The 14,141-nt window shown below is 41.2% G+C and overlaps 1 protein-coding gene across 4 annotated transcripts in view; it reads left to right on the top strand.

The window, feature by feature from the left end:
* The window catches only part of pak5 (p21 protein (Cdc42/Rac)-activated kinase 5), a 69,608-nt gene that overhangs the window by 18,511 nt on the left and 36,956 nt on the right, over nucleotides 1-14,141 (top strand). Inside the window, exons 1-2 of one of the 4 annotated variants that reach the window (XM_025899057.1) lie at nucleotides 5,620-5,642; nucleotides 13,002-13,225. In XM_025899057.1, the coding sequence (XP_025754842.1) occupies nucleotides 13,022-13,225 (204 nt within the window). In that variant the 5' untranslated portion in view covers nucleotides 5,620-5,642; nucleotides 13,002-13,021. Of the gene's footprint in view, nucleotides 1-5,619; nucleotides 5,643-5,740; nucleotides 6,148-13,001; nucleotides 13,226-14,141 lie in introns of those variants that run through there. The other 3 variants (XM_005449750.4, XM_003440796.5, XM_005449752.4) reach the window with 3 other exon arrangements.

Below are 14,141 nucleotides of genomic sequence, written 5' to 3'. Positions count from 1 at the left end.
TACGTGACAGACATAGCAGCACAACATTTATGTCTTATCTATGATGTACCCTGAATGTGAACAATGCTTCTAATAATATCACAATCTTTTGTTTTTTTCCAGTTCATTTGTTGCCTGCTTTTTAAGCACCATGACAACCGTTACACACACAAATATGCCTATTTTCATATCCTCAGACTCACATATATATATATATAAGGCTAAGATGATGGGTCGCACATTTTAAACCACAGCCCATGTAGCTTCCATGCAGTTCAGTAGCTGGCTAAATGCTTAACCTACATCTTTTACATCTCAGCCTTAACCATTTTCCCATAACACCAGGAGGGAAGGCTTCTTGCCGAGCTTTCAATAATAAACGATTAAGTTGGGGGTTTAACGTGCTTCAGCAGATAATGGGGTTGAAAGGAGGCTATCAAAGAACAAAGTGCTTTTAACTCAGAAAACCACCAACAGGAAGTACACAGGTTTTAATGGTGGGGAGCTCTGGGTTCCAAGTGACATCAATCATAGATGACTGTGGAGTTGAATGTAGAGAGTTATTTTTATAGTAACCATTATTTCTGATTCAAGTCATGTCTTAAGATTACATAAATGTAATATCAGTGAACATTAATGATCCTTTTGTGTTCTAAATAATCTTTATAAAAAGAGAAAGCCTCAAAGCCTTTCCTTTAGGAAAAAAGTAGGTTAAACCGGCTTTTTTTCTGCATATAGGACAAAATCAGAACATTCATTTCAGCAAAGCACAACACAGAACTATTCTTTAACCATTATATTCACTATGTGTTCACTTGAAAAGTTAAATTCTAGTTATGTTAGGTCACACCTGGAGGCTTCTGGTTAGGTTGTGCACTCTTAGCTAAGCAAAGTGTCTGATCTCCACAGTTGCAAAGAAATGACCAAGAGATTGAGATTTCAGATTATTCCACAGGTTTGAGTGCTTCAGTAGGTCTGTGATTTTTCTTGAACTTTTGGGTACCTACTAAAAATGAATGTTCAGTATTTCAGTACTTAAAATCAGTGTTCACTGGAGCAAATAGTCGTGACACCTAACAGAGGGCACTGGATACATTTGCACTGTGAGTAAATACTTCATACAGTGCAGGCTGGTAATAGAAACGCTCTGTTGTGTTAACAGATCTTGACACCAGGGAGGATGTGCAGTGCTTATTCAAAGAATTGCACAACTACATTGCTTCACTAGAAGGCATTCATTGTAATCACACCCTCTGTAATTACATCTGTCATAACTGCTCTTTATTTATCCACTATATCTGTGGCTTCTTGGACACAACCATAGCTGACCGTCTCTCACATCCACACACACACATGACATGACACAGACAACCAGATGCTAACATAAACAAATAACCAGAGAGTCACAGAGTGCCCTGCAGTGTTGCCAGTCATTCTCTTTATGTCTGACTGCTTCTCAGTGAAATGGCAGGCCTACAAAAAGGCTGCTTCAGTCTCGGAAAAAAAGAAACATTTGTCTCTTCAGTCTAGATGTGGATGCTGTCTGCATACAGATGTTAGCCCTGGGGCACTGAAACTAATACCATATGGCATAGCCTTCCTTTCACGTGCTTGATAGTGTCGATGGCAGGGCTGAATAATGGTTATTCCTTCATTCTTTATCAGTGTACAGGTTCAGATAAGAAGCAGCACTTTATCTACCTTTGCTTATTGGCTAAGGAATCCAATATTATGAGTGGTTTTTTTTTCCACAGTGGAGCTTGTTTTTTTCTGTTGTGTCAGTGTGTTATTACTCCACATCTCAATCCCGGCAAATTCATTCTGAATAGATGTGTTGGAGAGCTGCATATTTTTGAAGCCTGGACTCAGACAAAGGAGTTGGATGCAAGGAAACGATGCATCTTTGTCCGATAGTTGACTGTACCTGTGTTGTGTTTACCTAAAGTAGAGGCTGTCAAAATGTAAGATCAGGAAAAACATTTTTTTGAAACATTGAAACATGAATGCCCAGGATTCACTGAAATGATGGTCGGATGGTTTTAGTTTGGCTTCACGTGCTATAATAAATAATAAGAACTGGATTCTTGGTGAGGAAAAAAATAATAATGTAAAGATCAAAACTCAACAGCTTTACAGACCTCTTTATTAATTGTAAAAAATAATTAAATATATTTTTCAATGCAGTATTAAAGTAATTTATTATATTCCTTTGAATATAGGTTTGTTTAAAGCAGCTTTTTTTTTGGTTGTAATACCTCACTTGACCCCTGGGACGGGATAAAATTGGCATTAAAGGCTGAGTAGGGGTGACATAATCCAGCTCTCGTAATACATTCATGTTTGGCCTGAAGATTTGTCTTGTTTATTAAAACAGTCAACAGCTGAAGCAGCAGCAGCAGATGTGATGCATAATCATGCTTCCCACTTTTCGAAGACACCACTATGTCTGATGCCCATCACAAATCAGCAGTGGGCTGCAATAAAATCATGTTAAGTGCAACGCTGCTGTGCAGTAAAACAAGATTAATTGTTTGCACGATGACCGATATCAGCAGAGGGATAAAAAATGTAATTATATACTTGCTCTGGAGTAAGATGAATTGTTAGATCAACAGATAGAGTTATATTGTGCATATTGAGAAGGGCTAACATCCAAATGAGTTTTATGACTTAATAATCAACCTGTGGTCATAAACTAAATAAATGTATTATCAAAAGGATGAGTTGTAGTGGTGCCTGGGTTCAGTTTAAAACTTAGGAGCAATGATATTTGAAGGTGGAAGTATGGCTCCTTCACATTGTCTGATGGTATTTCGGGCTAACTGAAAGCAGCTCTAGTGCACACTGGAGGGATACTGTATCCGATCTTCCCTGGAAACGCCTAAGGAGGAGTTGGAGGTTGGGGCGGGGGAAGAGGATCTACTAATCTACTGAGCTTGCAGCAGAAGACCTAGACCTGAAAAAGTGGTCCTAAATGCATAGATCAGTCAGTCAGTCCCAGTTAACAACATCCTTTTCTCTCAAATGGCATGCAAACCTGGGTGGTCATGTTCAGCTGGTTTATACAAGAACATTTGTATTGATTGGTTCTTTATAAAGCAGTAATATTAAAAGGTTCTATTTTTTTGTGAGATTTCATCTTCGATTCACATAATAGTCGTTGAAAAGAAGAGACAGATTTAGTTTGGGGTCAGCCTTTTACACAGCTATACACATATATACATATAGACATGGTTACACATCTGCACACACGCTTTCTCAGGCAGTGATATGCAGTCTTCTGTCCTCAGGACTGCAAAGATCTCATTTAGATAACTCTCCTGATCTCTCGGTACCTCCCAGAGTCACCCTTCTTTGCTATATCCATCTATTATGTTATCACATGATGAGATAACAACTTTAGCTGATCCTTTCCCTCGATAGTGAGAGATCGGTGAGAGACCTGAAGAAAGCAGCTGACCTGGATATTTCCCTTTCGCAAATGTTTCTGTCATTTGCAGGGATTATGATTGCGTCAAGCATCACGTGCATCTGTATTGTGACAGCTACGATGTACCCGCTCATTAGACATGTGGAGGGTATTGATGCTCTTAAAGAGTGTGGTATTTAGCCAAATCAGCGTGAAATGCCATTATTTTAACCGTCTCTTTTACTTATATAGTCTGAAGCTTTCCGCCTCCAGAATGCTTATGTTGCCATCTCCATGTGCGACTGCGTATATAGGATGTGGAATTAAATTCACAGTCTTTCCTTAAATTAACCAGTGTTTTAATAGTGACAAACCACATGATAAAGACAATTATTTATTTATTTTTTGCATAACAACAAATTTTCCCTTCTGAACAAAGGAAAAAAAAAAACGATATAGTTTTTTATTGCATGAACTCCGAAAATTAGACCATTGCTTTAAATTGACCATTTAAGTTTTGAGTGTTTTGTTCTTCGAATGTTAAGAGCCAGTGACTGCAAATAATTTCAAACTGTTGCCCTAACAGTACTTGACATTTAGCATTTGATTTTACTGGTCTGTGGTTGTTAAGGGGAGTGGGACCATACTTCACTTTGAGAATGCCACAGAAAACTGCATGATGAGCGGCCTGACATACTGACATCTATAAGGCTGATAAATCAGTTAGAAAAATTACATACATCATTACATCCAGATATAATGATTCACAATCATCATCAGATGAAAAGCTGATATTTTGCAAAATAAGCCAAATTTATTTAATGACAAGTATTTATAGTTACGCCCCATTTACATGGGATTGGAGACCATTAAGGGGCCATCTGGCAACCATCTGGTGGATTCCACAAAAAGTTGGTGAGTGGTTGATGGAGGTTTCTGGCACTCACGTGTGTGAAATTGGTTGTAGAGAGATTTGTGGCGCTGCACCAAAAAACCTCCTTGTGCTTTGTGCTTTGGTTGCTAGCAGGTTGCAAGCTAGCAACCTGGAACACCCCAACTTGTCTGCAAACACTGGCAAAATTATTGCCAGGCAGAGGTGAACTGTGAAATGTGCAACGCAAACTGGAATATGGGATGGCTTGCCTTCAAACTTTGAGCTCTTTTGACATGGGTTGGGTTGCAGCAGTGACTGGCAAAGTAAAAACAGTCCTCATTTATCATGAGAACACAGATATGTCATACACTTGTTTGTTTCCTTTGTTCCCAAGTGATTAACCAAAAAGAACCCCAAATTGTCAGAGTTCACTCTTTTGAGGGAAAAAATGTATCCTGTAATATTTGTTTCAGGTCTTCAGGAAGAAATGGACCTTAAATTCTTGATGTAACATGACACAAATGCTTACAGTTAAATTTGTCTGCAGAAACACATTTCTTGTGTCTCATTTCCTGACCATTAAAACACATAGCAATGAGTACCTGCTAAAAATGAATGTTCTTTCAGGAGTTCATTGCATTCTTTGTGCCTCCAATTCAGTTTTTCAGTAATGCAGTAGGATGTGCTCCACATCCATGTGCAGCACAACCAGCAGCAATCTCTGTTCAAGCCTAAAAAGTACCGTATCATCAGCCTTGCGGTCCACGAGTATACATTAGATATACTAAACTTGCAGATTTCTTTCATCCCTTGGCTTTTGCTCAGGCTACCTTTTTTTTCATATTGGCATTATTTGAAAACAACAGTGCGTTCAATATTTTATTTGTATTTGGCCTGCTGCCTTGCATAGGTGTAATTTCCCATCCCCTCTTTCTCTCTCTCTGTAAGGGAAAAATGCTGTACAGTGTTATCCTGACAGCCTGGCACTGCTTCTGTGGGACTGTTTGCCCTCAGCACAAGGCCTGTCCACGGCTGCCACCGCTCAATGTCCCCTTCTTGTCGGCAAACGGCCAGACTGTCACAGTCTCTGACTGGACCAGCTGTTTTTTTTTCTCTCTTTCTTCCATCTTATCTCCTCCGTCACACTCTCTGTCTTCCTCCCTGTGACTTGCCGTGTGAAAGAGGCAGTGATAGGCCGCCTAGTGATGCAGCTCTTGACACAAACGTTGATATCCACACACGCTGGCATCGGTCGAAGACAGTTTTTATGTGTGTGTGTGTGTTGGCCAAAGCGACCAGCACACAAACACCATCCTGTGGATTGTGGGGACGCAGAGGACACTCACGCTCTGTTGTTTTTGTGCTTCTGTTGATGGACAAGTAAGTAGGAGGCGGACAGTGAAGGTCAGAGGCAGCTCAGTTTGGGACGCGGCCGGTCAGACCCAGTTAGACAAACAATAAACGTAAAATGGGATGGGTCCAGGCTTAAGCTGTCTGGCCGTGCCTCGGCCCGGGCTGCTGGCGTAGGCACTTTTTCGTGTCCTGTGCATCTCACATTGGGAGTTATCAGAGCATACAGGCAGGGTAGCATTACTAGTAACAGTTCGCCGGGGAACGCAGAGGGTCCCGAGTGTGACCTGATTTGTCAATTCGATGACTTCTCATAAGCATCGCTCCACCGGGGGGAATCATCAGCTTACAACTGGAGAGGTGGACTCGCTGTTCAGTGATTTTTGTGCAAAGAAAATTGAGGCGCATAATGGATTTGTCAGGAGTGTAATTTGACATCAAAGCGAAACATCTGAGGAGCACTTAATTGTCTGCCTCATTATGGCCTACCCAGAGAGCTTTGATTGGCTGAAAGAGACCGTCAGTTTGTTGCCAGGTAAGACCTCTGATTCACGCAGTCTGTGTGTAAAGGTATATTTATAATCAGAGCTGGAGCTTCCCATTGCTCCCAAAATCTTTAAACCTCATTTGAGAGAGGAATGTTACAAACTGTTGTGAACAGTGTGCAAATGATAAAAATCTTTTTTAAAAGCCTCTCCATCAGACCGAGTTGTTTACCGCTCGACGAAATACATCTTTCGGGAACGGAAGGTGAAATGCATGTCTGTGTAAACAGTTTTTGGAGCCAATTAAATCATCTGAAGGAACAGGGTGAAGAGAGAACAAGTGAATGCAAATGAGAGAGAAGTGAACAGCAGACAACAGAGCAGGGCAGGACAAAAGAGGAAGGAGGGGGAACAAAGACTACCTGTGAGGATGCAGGGACACATTTGCTTCTCACTTTGCTCATTTGCCACCACTTCAAGTAAAACTAAACAGAAACACGGGTAATTTCTTGAACACAAAGGGCAAACCGGGCTTAGGCTTTCACTATGAACCTGTTGACCTTTTAATTAAATTAGGAGTGCCTCCTATTCTCTGTAGGAACAAACAAAGTAGAGAGCATTGGCCCTCCCTCAGCTTGTTTATCAGAAGGCATTTATGTCCTTTTTCATGTTGCGTTTTAAATTATGTATGAAATGTATTTGCATATTTAATGCATGAGTGAATGCTCTGCGTCTCGATACCAAATTATGCTTCTAAATTACAATCTAAAGGACAGAAAATTAATGTGCTCTTTGGAAAACATGATGAATAGACTCTGCTGCCACAGAACATTAAAGCGTGCGCCAAAAATAGATACAGCGTGTATACAAGACACAGACAACACGAATGCTGACACACACACACGTGCAGACTCCCCGGTTCACTGCAGTGTGTGTGTCTGTTGAGGTGCTGTTGTACAGAAGGGGAAATGCCTGTGGAGGCTCAGATGGTGACAGATGGTTTGGAGACAAATCAGCCTGGGAGTCAGGATCTCTGCCCTGGGACCAGTAGCCCATTTAAGTGTGTTGGTGTATATAGCGTGTGTGTGTGGTTACTGTGAATCCCATTAAATGACGTTGAAGGCTAATTGTTAATACATTTGAATGCATTTGCATGAGCCTATGGATGGCTGAGCATCTTCCTTTTTTGCGTGTAGAGGATGTTAAATGTTATGTAATGCTTCTCGTAACATCAAATGTCATTGCTCTGACAGATTAAACGGTATGCAGGCATGTCGCACACCAGTGTGCTTTCTTTTTTAGATATTCACGCTTCCTTTTTTTATGAACAAATGAATACAACACACTCAGATATGAAGGTAAACAGTTTGATCACTTGTTTCCTCAGCATCCTAAACGATCTCTTTGTATGCAGTAGTGTCTGTCTGCTTAGCTTTTAGTAGTTGTGTAGCTTCTAAAAGAAATCAGTGTTTGCATTACAAACAGTACTCTGCTTATTACCGGTCGTTTTCAGCCATACCCATGTGTTGAGTTACAGTGGAAATAAAGAGGCAGGATGCTTTATTATAGCTTCATTAGCTGTTTGAGTAAACTGCTTATCCTTCTGTGCAGTGCGGTGAAAAATCGGATCGAGGCCGTTCACCACACACGCAGTCGCAGCTCACTGCAGTTCAGCACAGCTGGAATGACGGTTCTGCAAATCTCTAATCTCTGCCATATATTACCAGGTGCAGTTTTTCATCAGAGTGACATTGTTACTCTTTGGCGGGCTAACCTTGCAGGCATTAGTGTGAAACTTCTCAAAGTGCTTTACAATGCGCCCATAAATTACAGCTCGAGAGGTGCTCGTACGGCAGCCTGGAGAAGTTGTGCAGTAAGTAGTTCCTCTGGCTTCTGCGTGGCAGCAATTCCCAGTGGGCTCTACGCTTCAAGTACATCTCAGTCTGAACTTGTTTTGTGACTGTTGTGAGAAAGAAGCTGCTAAAAGCGCTGCAGGAGTACGTTTGGGCTGGGCGAGTACATGAACATGTGTCTCCATCTGCTGTCTAACACACGTTCAGTGCTGTGTTTATGTGTGTCTGTCTGCATGTGTTGTTGTGTCTCCTTACTGCTGAGCTTGGCCTTGACGACTTAAGTCCTGCTAGCCTTTAATAATCTTATTCCCGAGAAGTACCATCTAGGTCATGGGTTTCCACCTTCACTATGGGCTGCTTACCCACAAGTGCAAGAAGGAAAACAAAAGACATTTTGTCTTTTGTGAAAAGAAAGCTTGATTAAAATATCCCTCTCGTTTAGCTAAAGCTGTTTACTGTAATAGATTTTGTTCATATTGATAACACTGCTGGATTTACCACTACACACCTATTTAAAACAAAAATTGGTTTTCAGTTACCCTCAGACAGATAAAACAAACTAGCTAGCTTGCTAGCCGATTTTAAAAGTGCTAGCTATTTAGCTTGTTGTTTGGTTCAGTGTCTATAAATTACTTTGGTTCCTTTTAATCACTATTTTCTTGTCAAACAAGGACCAAGAGCTACATACAATCATTTGAAAAATAAACTTTTCACAGGATTAGAGTCTTGTGAAAAACTAGCATACACATACTACTTCTATAGGAATTAAAAGTGTATGTAACAGCTGGGTAATGCTAATCAAATGATTTACTAAATGATCATCATGATCAGTTTGCTTGTCTGGAGCATTCAGCTGTGTGTTAACACAATTTTTCACCCCAATGTCAGATCGTGCAATGCTCTAAAAAAACTGCAAAGATCCCAAGAGCTCAATCTCAGACTCTGTGGGGCTCAGTTAGCATGTTAAATGTTGAAGTTAATGGCATTAAAGTTAGAAAAAATAGACAAGAAGCCTTTGTTTGGGAGGTTTACCAGGAGAAAGCCTCTTTTTTTTCCTTTAAAAAGAACATGGCACCACAGCTTAGGTTTGCTTAGTTCAGGGGTGGGCAGTCTCAGTCCACGAGGGCCGGTGTCCCTGCGGGTTTTAGATCTCACCTTGGGTCAACACACCTGAATCACATGATTAGTTCGTTACCAGGCCTCTGGGGAACTTCAGGACATGTTGAGGAGCTAATTTATTCATTTAAATCAGCTGTGTTGGTTCGAGGACACATCTAAAACCTGCAGGGACACCAGCCCTCGTGGACTGAGATTGCCCACCCCTGGCTTAGTTGCTCAATCACCTCATACTAACTGCCAAGCACGGTGGTGGACAGGCGATGATTTGGGCTTTGCAGCAACAGAACCTGGGCCCTTTGAGTCAATCATGAATCTGTATACCAAAGGATTCTAGAGTCAAAGGTGAGGCGATCTGTCTAACAGCTAAAGCTCGGCTTAAATTGGATCATGAAACAGTACAATAAGACAAACACAGCACCAAATCTACAATGGAATGACTGAAAAATAACGCGGTCAAGGTGTTGCATCAGTCAAAGTCCAGACTTCAACCTGACTAAAATGCTGTGGTGAAACCTTAAGAGAGCTATGCATAAATGCAGTCTCTCACAGCAATGTGAAAGTCTGGTAAGAGAGAGCTGGACACCTGGAGTTGCATGGAGAGTGACTGGGGCACTCAAATAACTGGACGAGCACTTGCACTCGCACACACACCCACACACACTGACCAGTCTGATTAGTACTTCCGCTGTGTTTCCGTTGGTTGTGGCGTTATAGGATGTGTTTTTGTTTGTATGTTGCTCTAAGGTAACAAGAGCTTCGCCTACTGCATTTGTCAGCTGATGATTCAGTGCAAGTCTGCGATCATCCTCTGTTTATTCACTGTGTGCTGTCCTGCAGTGATGGCAGAAGACTAACTCTGTGGAGGACGCTTCCTCTGGCAGGAGCCGTGTTTCAGCTTCATCCGTGATGTTAAACGTATTTTGTGAATGTCACTTCCAGTGAACATAACGTCTGCATGTCGGTACTGCATCACATCTTAATGGAGTCACTTAGTGTGCATGCCCCCGAAATAGCAACAAGGTTAGAACCTTGGCCTGATTTGTGGAGGTTTAAGTGGACATTGGCCAAAATTGGAAAGGGTTGCTGACACATCCTCCTTACATAAGAGATTTGTAGCTCAGCACAAAATGGAAAAGATAGAGATTGAGGATCGTTAGGGCTTTCTCAGGGGATACCTGCATTTAAATTGTGTGGTTTTGTGAATCAAGCTAGCTGAAAGACAACAATCAATCATTTCAGACGTACCTCTGTGATAGACGCTTTCTTAATATGCAGTTGTTTACTGCAAGGAGTCATTTGTTAGTTGTGGTATGCACATGTACTTTTATTGCTCTCACACTCGGGTCACGATTGTGGTTAAATGTTCAGTCCTGATCAGATCATGATGAATATGACAAGCTATGTTTTGATTACACCGGTATATTCTTCTCATTAAAAGTACCATACTTTTGCTCACAAATAAAAGCATCGTTGAAGCAAGCTTACAGTGTAGAAGGCAGAGTTGTGTAAACATGCCTGTGGGATGAAGCTTCTATCTATGACTTAGCACCCTTTGATCCAGTATAGACTTTTCTAAAGGCAGCCGTGTGCTGCATAATAATCTGTTGTGCTGTGATTGTGATGCATGCAGTGCAGCGCAGTCCTAGCACAAAAGACTTTAGGCTTCCGTCCTCTTTCCATGTTTGTCTTTTTTTTCTTCTTCTTCTTTCTTCTGTTAGCATTTGTTGACATCTCCTCCTAAACTCCTGCCTATGCTCCTCCTCTGCTCTCATGTTCTACCCTTATCAAGCCTCCTAACCCATTTTTATCAATCTATCTCTCCATCTTTCCTGTTTGAGGCCACTAATTTGATCTGTCTGTCTCTCCTGCTGGGAAGAAAGGAAATGATTGAGAAAGATTTCCATGATTACTTTGCCTTGCCTGTTTAAAGTTGCATTTAGAGAAAGACTCTTTGGTGACTTCGGTCATTGCATCTGTTGAAGTGGCACTACCAGGTCAGAAGAGTTAGTCATTTAATATACCGCTCTGCATATTTACTTAGAATATTTGAGGAAGCAGCCGGCATGTTTGTAATATTTTATTCAAAAATGTGCTTTAAATGTTTGCTGTTCACTTGTGATATAGCTACGTGTCTTTCTTTAGCGCCTCCAAAAACCGAAAAGCAAAGTGTAAGGAACAAATTGCACATTGTTTATCTGCCGTTACATAAGCTCCTCACATTCTGACTGGCTGTTTTGCTGCCTCTTATCTAAATTACAAACATAAGTACACAATTTGTGTGCAACACAGCTAGGTGAATGACCCGCAGTCATTCACTGCTCAGACAGTTTGCAGGCTACTTTAGCTGCTCGGCTACATATACAGGAAATGACATGTAAATATACCCACGAATGCAACTGTGCTCTATTGTGATTTCGGTGCCACCCTCACTCTTCAGCGCTGCTGACAATATGCTGCCAGAGTGTGACACAGAGGGTACAGCACAAGTTTGTTTACTTAGTCTCTTGCTCCTGACAGTGTAACAGTGCCATTCTGGCAGCCTGCCACTTCCAGCCAATCAAAAACTGGCACTGACACACCTCTACAGGAGGCTGAGAGATAAGGGAGCATTTCCGATATTTCTCCTCTTTTAAGAATTAATAAGTATTATCACATTAAACACACGAACACACACACACACACACACACACAGTGGCAGCCTTAAAAATTAATGACTTCTGGCACATTTCTGGTAAGCAACTACGTTTGAGCTATTAACATGTTAATTGAATTTTTATTTATAATAGAGTTTTATAAAACTGGGACAAACTGAAATACACAAATGTATTTCCTTGCTTTCTAAGCGGATAAGCCGCTAAGCATTCAGATTTGCTCAGTGGAAAATCTAAGCGTTATTCACTATTTGTGCGAGTTGGAAATGTTAAAATAATGGTAACCAGGTGAGGTTTAAAGATTTACTTGCTAGTAACAATTGTAATGCATGTACTATGTGTGTGTGGTGTATAAAGGTGTGTGTGTATGGTCAGTGGTTAGCGTCTGGTAATGAGTGTAAATGATGTTTTCTTCTGATAGGGGCAAAACATTTTTTTTCTTGGGACAATCTAAACATTAAACTCCTCAAGCGGTTTTGTTGAATTGTTTTCAGCGTGTTTGCATAAGTGGAGATCTTTTGTTTATTTTGCCCATTTGCAGTACATGCATGCAAATGCATGATCGAGTGGAATGGCACAGCAAACATTATCTCTGCAAGAGCCATAACAGACGCAAAGAGAAAAAAAGTAAGGAGATGGTGGTGGGGGTGGCAGTGGTGGCTGGGGCTGTTTTTTTTTTTTCCCTCAGAGGACAATGCCTCTCAGAGAGGAGTGACACAATAGACTCCATTCACACACCAACAGCATTATGACATTTTGTTCCTATGACCGGACATTATGCATACACCCAAACCACGAGAATCACAGTGGGTTTTCCAAACCGCTCCAAAAAGCACAGACAGGAGCTTTCATGCAGCATACGCCTCTGACTGTATAGCTGCATAGGACCGCTGTCCAACATATGTTTAAAAAAATCCCTACTGCCATCGTTTTTCCCCCTGATGTTTACATTACATAACCAAAGTGGACACTTGGCTTTTTTTCTTTTATTTTGTGTGTTTGGATAATTTTGTTCGTTCTTTCCTCGTCTATAACCTGCAGCATTATAAGACAAGAGATTCATCATGCTACAGAGCGGTGGTATAAAACATCCTAGTACTATGTAACAAAAAAGATTAAACTTTAGGCAAGATAAAGGAAGAATATACTGCCACGATGACTTCATAACGACATCTTAAAGATATAGTCTTTAACTCACGGCTGTCAAACATAAGCATAACCAGTGATGCAGTGAGAATGTTAATACAAGCATGCTTTTTTTTTTTCTTTTGGGGTTGCCAGGTTTGCCAGGGTTTTCCAGCATGTTTGGGAAGAAGAAGAAACGGCTGGAGATCTCAGCTCCGTCTAACTTCGAGCACCGGGTCCACACGGGCTTCGACCCACGGGAGCAGAAGTTCACCGGCCTGCCACAGCAATGGCAGAGCCTCCTGGCAGACACTGCCAATCGGCCCAAGCCCATGGTGGACCCCTCCTACATTACCCCCATACAGCTGGCACCAATGAAGGTACATTACAACCACACAGACTCTAGCCAGACTCTAGCAATAGAGACAACTCTTTATCACTTCCAGCCTGTTGCTTACCTTTCTCACATCTTTCTCTTGCTGTTCATCCCTCTGTTTCTCCTCCACTTTTACCCACACACGCCGTGTCTATGTGAACTTAATTATGGACTTTTTTTCTTCTCGCCTCTCCTTTTTATTGCTGTCTGTGCTTTCTCACCCTCTGTAAATGTCTGTCACCTCAGTGTTTTTGTCTCTTATTGCTTCCCTCTCCACCTGTTGCACACTTTCCTCAGAGGCAAAATAGAAAATTCTCCATACCATCTGGCCACTTCACACTGTTTAAATGTCTCTATCAAATCGGAAATGGTAATCATATTGTTGCCTATTATGATGCTTTAAGCCTACATTAAACATTTTTGTGAACACTGATTGACTCCCTCTTGCCAGTAAAGCTATAGAACTAATTGCATTACAGTTTACCCTCTTATATTTCAGTGGGTTAAAAAAGTAGTGACACATGTTGTGGATAAACAGTGGCTATGCTGGCCACCTACTAACCTATCCACTAACTAGATAGCACACTTGTGTTTGTGTCATCACACCATTTATGATCCCTGGTCACAAGTCAGCTGACATTACCAGCCAGTTAAAAAGGGAAAAAAATCACAAAAGAATCTTAACAAATAAATATCAAAACACTATTTTGATATTTTTCTAAGCGCTTGCGACCAAGCAACCAGATGTCTGTGAATCTGATTTGCATGTTCACAGCAGACGTATGTGCTGCTTTCGTGAAACACGAGTCGTTTGTTTGATATGGACTGCATGTGTGAGAGCAGTTAGACATACACACCACCCATATTTGTTGTCAGTCCAGAATTGTTTAATGTATTGTCTGTCTGATTTTATAAATGTT

Source organism: Oreochromis niloticus, linkage group LG15, assembly GCF_001858045.2.
Source record: "Oreochromis niloticus isolate F11D_XX linkage group LG15, O_niloticus_UMD_NMBU, whole genome shotgun sequence".
Classification (NCBI taxonomy): Eukaryota; Metazoa; Chordata; class Actinopteri; order Cichliformes; family Cichlidae; genus Oreochromis; species Oreochromis niloticus.
The sequence above is the reverse complement of the archived record's forward strand: the minus strand, read 5'-3'. Positions and strand labels throughout refer to the sequence as shown.